The following is a 13,930-nucleotide window of genomic DNA, read 5'->3' as shown; positions in this document are numbered from 1 at the left end:
ATATTCCATTGAAGCCATATTAAGCTTTTGTCCTGCATGATCGTAAATCATGTATGCTAGAACACCGTGTGTCTGTGATGTTCTGGATTCCTTCTATTACGTTTATAACATATTTCCTCTATTTGCTCTTCTACGTTCATGTCGTTGCATGCAGTAGTCTGCGTATTCATACCGATGTTAATATCAAATAAAATTGTTTATAAATTTTTAATATGATCGTAAATCCCCCTTCTGGCGATGCGTTTCGATGTTCGATTAACTCGTCACGGATTATTTTGGTAGATTTTGAATATTTTCACCTCTGTTCTACGTATTTATTTTTCTCACAGATCTGTCTCTCCACATATATATAATAATATCTCAGAGAGCCCAGGCAGGCTGGGTCACGTTTACAGCTTTCCATTTACAGTCGCTGCCTGCCCAATTATTAAATTACCATTTACCCAAATTCGCTTTAAACGTCTAAAATACATTATTTTTCTTTATCTCTTTCAAGAGCGTCGACTTTGTTAATTTGTAACGATTTTTTGCTAACGATAGATATGACACAATTAATTATAATTACAACGAGTAGTTGTGAGCCGCCCTCATACGCGCGAAGGTTATCCAGCGACTCACTGCGACGCTTTTAGATCCAATGATCCAACATGAGTTTTATCTTTCATTAAGCTTTCAGTACAAACTGTACTTGTAAAGCGAAGTACATACACGACTATATATATATATATAAAATATACGTTTGGTTGAATGAATGAAATACAGCATTATTACGTCACCGTTTTAAATTTGCTATAGTTTATTAGCAGTAAAAGGTATTGTTGTGTCTAGAGCAATCAAACTCACTATTAGCTGACTCAACTTTGGACTGTTCTAAAAAAAAATTAACAAAAATAATCTATTTTGTGAAATGAACGAACGCTTTCTAAATCCCTTCAAGCCTCTCCTTTAAAGTGCTGGTATATCGATACCTAATATATATATATATATATATATAAACTATCTATGTACAGTTAAAGAAGACACAGAAAAGACCACTAAAATATAGTGTATATCATTCTATACTATATATGGTAACTTAAACTACGCATGTATCTTTGTGTATATACAGTTTGCTCATATAGGCATATGGATATATACTACATCTTTCATACATATACAGAAGCTCATTTGATCATTCTTCTTTATACTTGGATTTACGCACTCCTCGAGCAATAAACGTTTATGGTATTCGGAGATTTTATTCCCTCCACATCGTAAAATATGTATATGTAAAATATATATGTAAAATACATACACACAATGAGACACAGTTTAACCAACCTTGAAGACGTATTCACGCGTCTATTGTCTGCCTTTTATAGCATCCTGTGAAAAAAATTTTTAAGCTATCGACTTGAAAAGAATCCTATTAATACCGCTTCCTATTCTTCCACTGTACCAATAAATCAATTGGCTGAAACTATCCATAAACTACACGTGTCCACCATTCGAGTAGTAATCATAATAGAATACAATGTTGCATTAGTTTGTTAGTAAACACTAGTGTTTTTATACTTCGGGTTACGAACATGTCTTTCACGAGTCAGGCTTATCTATACAATATATAACGGTAATATCCGTCGTCTCGAATTAATAAATCCTGCAAAAATCTTTGAAAGTTATGTCTTTTCAACAAACTCTACGAGTTGATATTTATTTTATTACACAGACCGCTATAGTTCTATTTAATAAAGCTCTCAAATAAAAAATTAACGCAGTCAGTCGTATCGACAAACTTCAACGCATCTACACTCCTAAATTTATCTAGTATAATATCTTACAGTAAGGTTTTGCGCAAGCGATTGCACAAAACAGCTTCTCACATATATTTACATTACATAATTTTTAACATTCCCTAGAAACAAACAACACTTGTAGTAATTAGCAATCTAATGTAGTCGGAGTTTCGCAATCTCTTTAGTAAGGGGGCAGCGGAAACAGTTGTATAAGTCGACTCCACTGCTCCATTGGCCAAACACCGTTTTCGCGTACATTCGGCGGTGAACGTTTCCAGTCCCAGTGACGGACCGGTCGGCGCCAGTCTCCTCCGTAATTGGCGAGGATATACGGCAACGTAGGACACGGCACCTGGACGAGTAGGTCAAGGAACTCAGTCAAACACATAGAGAATGGTGAAAATACGTACTTGTATTTATGGCCGGTCCTCGCCTGGGTGCCACCGTTCCAAGTGTAGTTGCTCTCTCGATAGAAGAAAAATACATCAAGTTTAAGCTGTTCGGCGACGTCAAGAAACGACAACTCGTAACTATCACCCGGATGGCCGAAGACATGAGTCAGGGCGAGATCGTGCGTTGAGAACTCGTCGATCATTGCTGGTCGAAAGTCTTCAATGAAGACGCCGATGTCAACATCTGTCGTGTATGGTATCACGTCGCATTGGCGAAACCACCCTAGACATGTTCCTGAGGACAACCAAAACGGAATCGAATGCTTGGCCAGCAACATCTTCACTTTCAGCAGAAGCTTGCGGACCCGTATACGAAACAGTTCGCTATTTGGCGATGAGTCACGGCCGCCGTTCTTCTCGAAGAACTCTTCCGCACGGGTACGGTTGCAGTCGATGAATTCTACCGACGCCTGAAAGCTCTGCGCAGGCAGGAGAAGCTGTATGCCGTCGCGGATGCCTTCGGCGATCTCGATTTTCGAGTGAGCGCCGGCGACGCTTACAAACGGAAGGCCTTCCAACAGTCGTCGTAGAGGATGGCTTGCAGGCACAGGCGCATGCCACCAAAAGTGGTCTGGGCGATCATGAAATACTACAATATGTATCACAATTTCCGAATGTGACGATGGCACACGTGTTGATGAGGACGACGTTTCTCGACGGCTCGCCGAGGTCCGAGCATTGTTGGCCTTATTGGGACTTACTGGATTGGTACAACGAATAACAAAATGTGTCGTCAACTCAACAATCAGTTCGACCATGTTCGGGTTTGGAACCCGAACTGTATCTACCTCGAATCCTTTGGCTGTCAATTGCTCGATAAACTGAGGCTCTCTTCGGTTGGAAAATGTTGCAATTGTGCCAAACTGAAATCGGGTACCAGTGCAAAAATGCATACAACCCAGTTTATTTAGCTCGGCGCTAGCAGCAGCACTATCCAATCGTGTAGAGGATGATTCTGCCTGGAGAGCGAAAACTGGCAGACGAACTAATCGTCCAGTGTCTATGACATCGCGAATGGCTCGCCACGTCGGGGAAACACTGAAGTCGGACCATTTTGTCTTTATCGGTTCTTGAGATTGTGAAGCTGGCGGATCGTTCAACAGTTGAATAATTAACGCAATTTGGATTGCAAATGCGCAAACGATCAGGGTAACATAGAGGAGGGCACGAAGTCGGCTACGGACAAAAGTCAGAGCGCATAGCCATTCTGCGAATCGCAAAAACGATAGTAACATTGTTCTATGTTACACCCGTCTCATATTAGACTTTCATCACAACTGCACTTAATATATACTCCACAAGACGTCATCAGATACGTTTCAGAACAGGTCTATATCGAGGCGGATGCAGCTCAAGCAAAAATGATCTAGACACGATACAAGACGTGAATTAGAATTCATGTCGTATTTTCACGTCCGCTCCACCTCAATGAATAACAGAGTTACAGCCCCAATTATGGTGAAATAGGGATATTTTTCAGGAAGATTTCGATAAGAACGGGCTATCATTGAAGTCCACGTCATAACGGCAATAACATATTTTCTTTTGTGCACAACTAAATACATACTCACAGTTGGCACTCGGTTACAAGCTACGGGTCCGTAAATGTTTTTGCGCATTTTTTACACGTCATAACTGACGAGAAAGTATTGACAGGCCATAACTACAGTATAAATTTATATTACAACATAGATTTTATTGCAAAAATAACATTTCTCCCATTTGCGATATTTGCCATCATGCTATCGTGGCAATACAATTTCAAATTCAAACATCACATCTTAATTTGTCACCTTATAATCAGCTCCACAATATTTTTTTCTGTAGGTGATTAAACATCATTCATCAGGCCAAACTGCAAACCAAAATGAGCGATGAGTTTTAGGTTTGGTCAGTTGAATACACTACCGGTCGTATTTAGTACAGGGCAAACGCAGTTGTTGTTAAACGAACACAAGAACGGTGCTGAGCGTCGTCATAGCTGTTTGCCCCGTAGCAGACGACTCGTGACGAGCAAAACCCGCGCAGAGCTCGGGTTCCGCATGGCAGCATTGCACAACAGGCTACATGTGACCCTTCCGAAATGCGCTGTTTGTTGAACCTAAGCACATGTCAATGTTTTGGTTCAAAGTTGAGATAGAAGTGTTTGTTCAGCCTGAAGTACCAGCTGTCCGATATGATGCCTACACATTTGTGGCCGTATAATTCGAAACGTTTGTTTTGCAATAGCTTGGCCGATTTTTAGCTCCTCAATACAGTTAAAAATAATGGAAAAGCCGCTATAGAGCATGGAATAAGTGGATTGTGTTAGCAGATTCCTGTCAATTCGTCCAATCTTGGCCTAGTTACGCGTACGGCCAGCTCACTTCGACTAAAATAGCCTTCTAATGCAATGTAAAACGAAAGCAATGACATACAATAGACGACAAGTAGAACTGAATAAAGAAAAATCAAGTAGATGTCATCTACTTCATCGGAATTGCACGGTGGTTCGTAAATAGTTTTGTGAAGATCGCTATGCCCGACGAAATAATGTCCATATGTACGAGTAGATATCTCAGTAATTTTCGAAAATCATGGCACAAATCAGTGTTATCAAACATTACCTTGTGCAGCGTACTTGTGAGACACCCAACTAAGATTTTCTAAGTACTAGCAAGTAACATGCCTCGATATTGGGTACAATCACCATTGGGTCCATTGACTGTAATAATAATTGTAAGCAGAAAGATTACCTGTCCTTAGAAATTGGTACTCTTGGTACTCTCACAAGAATACTTTTTCGCATTCTGTCATGCAGCGTAAGATACAGGAGCGCTGTAAGCCAGCTTTACAAGCTGTCTTAATTATTTAGATGTTTCGAAACAGATTATTTTTCATTTTGACCTTTGACCCATTTTAACAAATAGAGTTAACCGTTGTTGTAAAAAAATGTATATTGATTTTTGTCATTATTGGGTTCCAATCCCAGATACAGGCACTAATTTGTTACGTCTGCTTACCATATAGGCATGCTTAAGCGATTTTCCGTGAAACGGCCTCAAGACCCAGGTAAATTGGTCTGAGTACAACGAGCAATAAAGATCACTTGACGATCGTAAAATTTTAACAATGGCAAACCATGTGCACGTGAATGCTTTACCCGTAAATTGTTTTCTGTATACCAGAAATCGATTATTCCTAAGACCCAGCTAAAGAAAGACGATCTCGCAAGAGCCTAATAACGCGTTTCAGGCGCTTGTATAATATTGTGAATTGTCCCGCAGACTACAGTCGAATGTCAGAAGCGTTATCTGCAGGGCAACATCACCCAGAACTACCGCAAACCCTGTCTGATTTGTAGTTTTTTTCGTATTTAGCATAAATAGGTAATTTGAGCACCGACAACTGAAAGCCAACGATTTTGTTCATTTTTGGCTAAACAGCATATTTATGTTAGTTTATTGAAAAGTGGAGGTTATCAGACAAAAGTTTCCCGGAAGTTCGAAAGTTGATAGAGAGCTTAAAAAGAGGATATAGTGTAAGTGAAAATTCGCATATGCCCAGACATTTTGGATTATTGTCTTCCATTATAGTTGTTTGCGAGTCAAGACTGTGGAACAGTTTAAAGTGCCGTGAAGGTGAGATGTTTTAAAGCATGATTTCAGGATACAAAAATCTAAAAAAAAATCAGGAAATCGTTTATAGGGGAACTGCTGCAATGTGTACATAAAGCACTTCCGACTAAATTGTTTAGCAATTGAGCAATATTTCGAACACGAAAATGTATCTTTATTATTATATAGTATTATTATATAATATAGGATCTTGAGAAATAATCGATTGACTGGAGCCAACATAACAATTATCTTTATTAGCTCTATAAACATAAGCTAACTAAGCTATCAATATAAAAAAGTTTCTTTGATTCTCATTCCAACATATAATCATTGATTTATTTATCTTTTCTAGAAGCATGTTTAGCATCCATTGTTGTATCTAATGAGTTGTATGTATGTATATATATATGTATGTATATATATATATATGTATATATTTATATATTTATATATATACTTCTCTATCGTTCGTCCATATGTCCTCCTCTCTCTGCATCTTGCTTGAATAAATAAATCCATCAGCTTCTTTGTTCTGTCTATAATAACCTTGCATGCTGATGTGTGAACCTGCCATGTTCAGGCCTAAATAGAACCTAGTGAGGTGCTCGAGAGGCTTTACAGGAGTATTAACATTTAAAAGTCAGTCAGCCTGTATAGTCATCATATTTCCATATACGAGCACATATAGCCCGGCCTCCTTGCATGAACACACTGCATGTTTACGGTTGGGCTGTTTAAGGTAGAATCGTGCGCGGTGTTCGGCTATCCTTTGTAGAACATTCCTTTAAAATTTGAACTTTCCGCTTTCTGTTGGTGCTATTCAAGTTGAAGTTTCCTCACGACGTATTTATATACCTCTCTTTCTATATTTGTATTAATAATCAGCTTGAGGAATTCGGCTTAAGCCTATCGATATGTATGTACACACAAACACGATATATTTATTTAGGTTATTCATTGTAAATAAAGATGTATATACACATAGAAGAAGAAACTCTAGGATTGAATTCGACATGATATATACATTTGGTCGTCGAACTAATTTATAGCTAGCCAGCACCTTCTGTTATTGATTCGCCGTGTAAAAATCTGCATTTCTAATTAGGATTACTTATGATTGTTTTAAATGAGAAAAATTGCTTTTCTTTCTTTTTTTTTTTTTACTAGAAATAGTACTAGAAAAGATCGACTAGGTTAAATCAAAGAGTTTAAAAATAAAATTTCTAACCATACCATGGCCTTAAATGCATTTACTTAGGTTTACAATAACGTTGTTGTAATGAAGGCTGCAGTTTTTGTTAGAGAGCGAATTATGCTTGTTGTTATATTGAGCGAATTGGCGAAGAAGGCGATGCCCTATAAGGCTAGCAGTCATTTGCGAACTAAACAAATCTTCGTACGAAGGGTTCTCCGGTACAGATGCTTCGAGATTTCTCTCTAACTAGGTATGTATGAGCACTGGAGACGACTAGAAAACGGGCAAAAACACTTGTAGGAAGGGGTTGCAGGGTTAAATCGGTTTCTTTTTGCGTCATCGTAGCAGGACAACATGACATCGCTACAGTCTTCTCGTTGGCTATCCCTAAATAGCACATGAACTCGCTAATTAAACATAAAATCGTAAAAAAACATCGTATTGGTTCGCTTACTAGCTCATATTCGTTCACGTTAATGAAGGCAGGTTTGCTCCATCAAAGGATTATTCACTGTCAACTGACTGACCATTTACATAGTACAAGAAAGCGGTTCTGGACTGGCTGTTCAATTTTAGAGTTAAAAGATCGATGATCAAGATCAGTACGATTTTTCCTCGCATTTTCCAAGCATAGGGATAATCGACCTCATACGATCATGTATGCTATGTCGTGCACCTAATAAACAATACTGTGCTCAATGAATTAACTACAAACATGAGCTAGCAAATGGATCTATTGGATTTTTCATTTCATGTACGTAAAGAGTACGTGCAAACACATTTGTAACGGGGTGTAATTTTCGTATGTAAATTTCATCTAGAGCTAGAACTTACATAATATATAGAAACCAAGAGCATAAAACAAGCATGGGGTCAACACATGGATGTGTACGTAGCGTACCAATCATGAGACTCACCGAGAGGTAGCATTTTGACAACCCATTTGCTCGGGCTGCTAAAGCAATACGAACCATACAAATAGACGTTACTGAACTGTGTCAATATGTCTTTGTGAAACACAAACCCACACACGCGCCACCTGCTGGGCAAGCGGGCGTAACTTTTCCCTGCGAACAAACTGGTTGTTTCGGAAATGATGCATAAATATATAAATAGATGGTTATATGTGAACCGGGCTAATGTGATGCGTTCGCTTTGTGAAAGATTAGGAATTTCGTTGGTCCAGTTGCATAATTTTACTGTTACTGTTGTTGTTGTTGTTGTATTTAGCTGCACCTTCCCGCCATTGTGGACAACAGCATGCTATGTTTAATTAGCGTGAAAAAATCCGAATGAATAAATCTCTCTCTCAGAAAGTCGCCAAAAACAAATCAGTGGGTCACACGGCAAGGCGTAACTGAACTCCATTGCTTGATAAGCTTCTTTTGCCCTTTATGGCATATAACTAGTGAGAGTTGACTGAAAGAGATAATACAGTAAGGCTGCGTACCAATGGACCCCACGGAATGAGGCTGTGTACTCATCTACAGGATCATCCAAATCTTCGCCGTCAGCGCGGACGAAGTCACTACTTGTAGTCCACACTGACTCGACATCATAATCGGTTGCGTTTACTGGCAAGCTACCAAAGAGAGCCTGTGCGAATTTCCCTAGTGGGGACGGCTTTTTGCGATCGGTTTCCGAGGGCGCGGGCATAGCGTCCTTGTCCTGTTTTTGGTCAAACTTCTGTTGTTGTTTGTTCCCAATGATCTCTCGTAACCAGCTGAGCCATTGACGTATCAGAAACATCGGCTTGTACAATAACCGTATTGGTGCAAATGCCCGATGCGCAAGTTGATGATCATTGACTAGAGCGTAACACGAGGAGACGACACCGTTGACGACGATGGTTCCTGTTGTCGTCAGCGGCGCGTAAACCCCCCTCGATCGAACGTAATGTACAGCGAGAACCTTTGTCGGACGGAGTTTGCCCAGAGGTGCTTTAGCATATTCCGAAGAATCAGCGAATTCCGTAGGACTTGTAACATTTTCGACATTTGGCAACACTAGGATTTTGTCCCCTGGTAAAATGCGAGCGGCGTACGTGACGCTGGGTCGTTCGTCATACTCCTGTCGGTAGACGAGATGATACCGTGTGAGTATTAGCTGTTCACCAAATTCAGTCTTGATTTTAATAAACAGCTCTTTGCGGGTCGGGTCGCGATCTAAAAACGTGATGACTGGTGAATACTCCAATATGCCTTCGTCACTGTTGTACGAAAGAACTTCGTCTTGAATACGAAGCGCAGACATTGGCCGAGGGCCATTGCGGGTTTGTACGATGGACGATCGCTCGAAGCAGCTGGCTGTCTTGCGCTCGTTTATCGAATCTAGCGGAGAAATTTGACGCAAAACAAAAAGTAAAAAAGGAGTGCGCTTCGTTATCGTAAGAGCGGGTATTGGCAGCTGCATGCTAGGATAATTTGAAAGATTGCATTGAATTTGAGCCTATTAAGCTAAAATGACACTATAAATCAAATAAGTATAAGAAACAATTAATGGCACGGCTAACATAATTCGCGGCTTCTGGAGTTCCAGCATGCGACGTACCAGGCTTCACTGAAGCGTGTACATGTCTTTTCGTTTCATAATAGACCCAATCGAAGCCTGCTTCCACGGCGAGTCTCGCGAGCATTCCATATTTGGCCTGGTGACGATCGTCCGTCGTGAAATCCACCGCTCTGCCTAAAATGAAGATTTCAATGCAGTGGAGATAATGTTTGCTTGTTTAGGCCAAGTGCAGTTGAAGTTTACCAAGAATAAGAAGTTTCAAAGAATGCCCATATACTACATTCTTTAAACGCACGACTTCTCGTTATGCCCAAACTATTATCACTTAGGCACCTACAACTAGAAACTACTCATATTTTCCTGTTTTTCAATAATGACTACATACCCTCGTAATGTAAAGAACCACTTTTGTGATGCGAGTACTCGTCCCACGACTCGATTACGCGGAGCTTAACACCGGGCCATTGCGTCATAACAGACACTGCCAGAGTGTCTAGCTTATCTCTGCATCTCTGAAAACGCAAACGTTGCCGTAGTAAATAAAACGTTTTTCAGATTAATGCGGTTCTTTTGACTTCTCTAAAATAACGTGAAACTCTATTCAACTAAACGACTGAAATTATGCGAGATTTTCATTTAATAATAATGATAATAGTAACTAGGGGGCTAGTGAACTTCTAGGAATATCTTCTAAATTGCTCACAAATGATTCAGCCTCAATTGCCAATCAATGATCGACGCCATCAATTCAAAGCCCGCTAACTCGTCTTATGCTTCCTGTTGCAATAATGGACACCCGCAAAGTACCTGGAACACATCTGCGGTCATCACAAAGCCCACTTGAATCACATAGGGCCCGTTCATTGGCTGCATATCAAACAATTAAAATGAAATATAACATATCAAGGTTTTTTGCCGTATAAAAGAATCTGTAGACAAGCTATTCATCAAAATTGAACTGCTATCCCGTGTTATTTGTTGGTGGTCGACCCTTGTTTTATCTAAAAATATCGCATCCTAGAGCCGTATTGGCGGAGGTGCATAATTCTACTATTTACTAGTTGTAGTGATACTTCTATTGGTCTGCAACAGGTTTTGAATACAAACGGAGATGAACAATGGTCAAATAATACTTTTGAATGAAGCTCTTGCATTGCTCTCATCCACTTAAGCCTCTCACAGAATGATCAGTGACTGGAATCGATTTAGCACGATATTGCTAGTAACATTGTCGATTTTCGCTAAGTTTTCTCGATCCTCTGGGTAGTTATGTGTGTGAAGCTGTGTGTGTACCTTTTGTAAAGATGGTGAGCTAGGAAGGAATGAGAGAAATGGCGAAAATGGCTTAGCTGTGGCTTTCGTCGTGCAACGGAATCAACTTGTTCGCGGAAAAGATCATTCCTTCAAGAACAGCATTTTTTCTCACCCATGAAGATCGAAACGCTAGATCGATGCGATTGGATTGGATCTGAAGTCAGGCCAGTAGTGCGTCGCATCGCACCGCACCACATCACACCAGATACCCTACGCTGGACGTCAGAGTAGTACTTTCTTTGTGGGATAGGCAAGCCAAGCCAAACCTTTCATTCAGACCAGGCCATTTCGTCTCGGCCTTATTTTAGGAGGACTTCACACAAAACAAAAAAAGAAAAAGGTGCATAACTAAATAAATCAATAACAGCATTTGGTTACAGCGCTTATAAGGAGGGACAGCAATATCAGAGACGACGACGACGGCTGCAACAGCCAATAGTAACAGAATCAGGCTCGGGTGCGCCAATAAAAATCGTATTAGAATCTTTGGTCTTTCACGTTGTCGGCCCTAGACTTTGTCGAAATAGAAACTGCAGAGACAACCTCTTTCAGTCCCTCTCATTCTAACCAGTGGCCTACGCGTTCCAAACGCGGTGCGTCTTACACAGCAACACTCTGAAGTACAATACGCACCAGTAGTACTTCGAAGGACTGTCGATATGATTGTTGGGACATCCTCGAAATGAATAGCTAGTGAAACAGGCCAGCATCAACAAGGCGTAAGAGTTCAGCATCGAGGGTGAAGGCGACGCCGTTGGAAAAGAGATGTGCTGGTGTGCTAGACTGGGTGAAGACTGCATGTGAGACGACGCTATCGTGAGTCGAGTGCGCTCAGCTTCACTCGAACGTCCCAGGCGGTCCGGGTTTCGTCGATTTCTGATCATAAGCGTCCTGAAGCCTTTTTTTCAAGGGGTGCTTTTGCTTGCATTCAGGTACAAACCCGCATCCGTGTCTGCAAGTTCTGCTTTATAGTATAGACACATATACAAGATGCTGCGTATCCTTCCATCTAGATCGAGCGAACATAACGAGTTGGGCGCCTGTCTAAAATCATCTCGAGAATTCAAAGGATACGATCTGTCGGAGATGATATGAGCAGAAGTGTATATTTGCTTGTACATCGGGAACTGAACAATAACATTTGCCGAAATGGATCAGAACCGGTAACCATGAGCCAATAAAAGAAGAATTACTTAGCGGATTGAAGCTAAGATGCTGGCCAAAAGGCCATCGTAGGGCTCGGCACCCGCACGGGGTGCTGCCTAGCCACCCACAGACTAAAGTAATTGTAAAGGGATTGGTACTCATCAGACCGGAGTGGACTGCGTGCATCGGACGAGAGTGACAATTTGATATGGCGCTGGCATAAACTGATAAAATGCAGAAAGACAAAAACACCGAGATATACCTGAGAAAGGGGATCTGTTAAGGATAACATGATTCTTACTCGAGTTTATATTAAAAGCCATGATGGCATAGTTGTTATGCGTGTAAGCACGGACATTGTATCTTTAGGGTTGCGCTAGTGCTCCCCGTAAGATCTCCAAATCCGTAAAATTATCGTTGAATTGAATATAGTACGTGCGTATTTGGCGATAATACACCACACTTCTTAAAAAAAAACATAGATTTTGAATCTTTTTAACAAGAAATTTACCTAAAAACTAATAGTATTATAGCTGCAGCAGATTGGGACATGTATCTTTTTCTTACGCCAATCACGCTGCTAATTTGAAGACGGGCTCTGCGTTTAGTGTCGCCATTATTCCTCCATAAACAGCGCAGTTTAACGACCTGTGCGTCTGTTGGAGGCTACCTTAGGTACTACCATCGAGCGGTTTTCAAAAAGGGTTTTCAAAAAAAAACTCCCTTCAGGAGTTTCCCTTTTGCACGGGGGTATCGCAAGCGTAATGAATAATCACAAGAAGAGCTTACCTAGATATTCTAGCTCCCATTTGTGTGTGTTGTAACTCATTGTTTATACACGCATACCGTACTTGGTATGTGTAACCGTAGTATATACAGATACGAAATACTACGATTGTGCGATTTAGCCGTGGTCTGTTTTTGAGCGTTCTAATTTACGGGATTCTTCCGCGAAGCACTAAGCACCCAATAGGGGAAAATCACACGCTGTGAAGACAACTAGCTGAGCTGAACTCTTCATAGTAGCGGCGGCGATATCTGAAGTTGGAGCTGCCCGACTCCCGACCGCTTAAACGGGCGTCGAGGACGACGTTCGGATTTTTTAACCTGAGCCCCGACTGTTGTTTTTTCAAAGGAAGATCATAGACTAAACAGGAAATTGCGCATAACGACTGTGCGATGGCTCGCCATCGACGACGATGGCGGTGGCGTACGGTTGTGTGATAAAATGAGTGGACATTGAAAAAACTTCGTCAGAAGTATGCCCCCTATAAAAAAAATCATTTTAAAATGATTGCGAGCCGAAATGGTATTGACTTGGCACAAATATGGGTTGTCGGGTTTCCGGCTCTACCATATTTTGCTACGGATACTTGAGTAGCTAGCTGTTTGCAGGCTTCGGGAAAATTTAGGAATCTTCGGATCAACCAATAAAGATCGTAAAAAAAATTAATTCTAAATGTATCCATATAGTATCTGCTTGCACCACAAATCCCGTATCAAATCAGTATGCAGTATTATAACCTTAAGGTCAGCGTCATTTTGCCTGTGTGTAACGTTTTGGCATTCGAACTCCTCTTCATTAATAAACAGTGTCCTCGATGTGATTTCATCAATTAGGGATGAGCACGTATGACCGATTCGATAACTCAAGTACTGCGTTTTTCGGAAGAGACGCTTAGCATAACAATGGAGCCTATCGATGCTTCTATTGCTTACTTGTATAGCAGAATCGTAAAACAGGTTGTACAATAAGAGAAATATTAAGTAACGAACCATATTACAGAGAAATACATTATGCCTATAAATTAGCAAAAAGTAAACATTATTATATAGTATTAAATATTAAGAATCCTGTGAACGATAAGCATTTACTAAAGATAAGGACCAAAAAAGTAGTTAAACATTTTTCTGCACTATATATATATGTGTGTGTAT

General features: G+C 40.5%; 2 protein-coding genes across 3 annotated transcripts in view; both read right to left on the bottom strand.

The window, feature by feature from the left end:
- Window positions 1-764: 764 nt before the first annotated feature.
- Window positions 765-5,097, bottom strand: LOC111259827 (ribitol-5-phosphate transferase FKTN). The gene has a single exon (XM_022832115.2). It carries the CDS (start codon window positions 3,460-3,462, stop codon window positions 1,957-1,959), a length of 1,506 nt encoding a protein of 501 aa, XP_022687850.1. The 5' UTR covers window positions 3,463-5,097; the 3' UTR covers window positions 765-1,956.
- A 1,944-nt stretch (window positions 5,098-7,041) lies between these two features.
- The window catches only part of hh (hedgehog signaling protein), a 14,789-nt gene continuing 7,900 nt past the window's right edge, over window positions 7,042-13,930 (bottom strand). The window contains exons 2-5 of one of the 2 annotated variants that reach the window (XR_015310744.1): window positions 9,918-10,044; window positions 9,572-9,706; window positions 7,939-9,351; window positions 7,042-7,408 (exon numbers count right to left, since the gene is read on the bottom strand). Coding sequence is in view for 1 of the 2 variants with exons in the window: in XM_022832116.1 (XP_022687851.1) it covers window positions 8,414-9,351; window positions 9,572-9,706; window positions 9,918-10,044 (1,200 nt within the window). In the remaining variant the exon portion in view is untranslated. Of the gene's footprint in view, window positions 9,352-9,571; window positions 9,707-9,917; window positions 10,045-13,930 lie in introns of both variants that reach the window. The other variant, XM_022832116.1, reaches the window with a different exon arrangement.

This window comes from Varroa jacobsoni, unplaced genomic scaffold (assembly GCF_002532875.2).
Source record: "Varroa jacobsoni isolate VJ856 unplaced genomic scaffold, vjacob_1.0 scaffold_370, whole genome shotgun sequence".
In the NCBI taxonomy this organism is placed as follows: domain Eukaryota; kingdom Metazoa; phylum Arthropoda; class Arachnida; order Mesostigmata; family Varroidae; genus Varroa; species Varroa jacobsoni.
The sequence above is the reverse complement of the archived record's forward strand: the minus strand, read 5'-3'. Positions and strand labels throughout refer to the sequence as shown.

Excerpts from the sequence above, each read along its gene's own strand:
- LOC111259827 (XM_022832115.2), bottom strand. The coding sequence starts at position 3,462 with ATGTTACTATCGTTTTTGCGATTCGCAGAATGGCTATGCGCTCTGACT.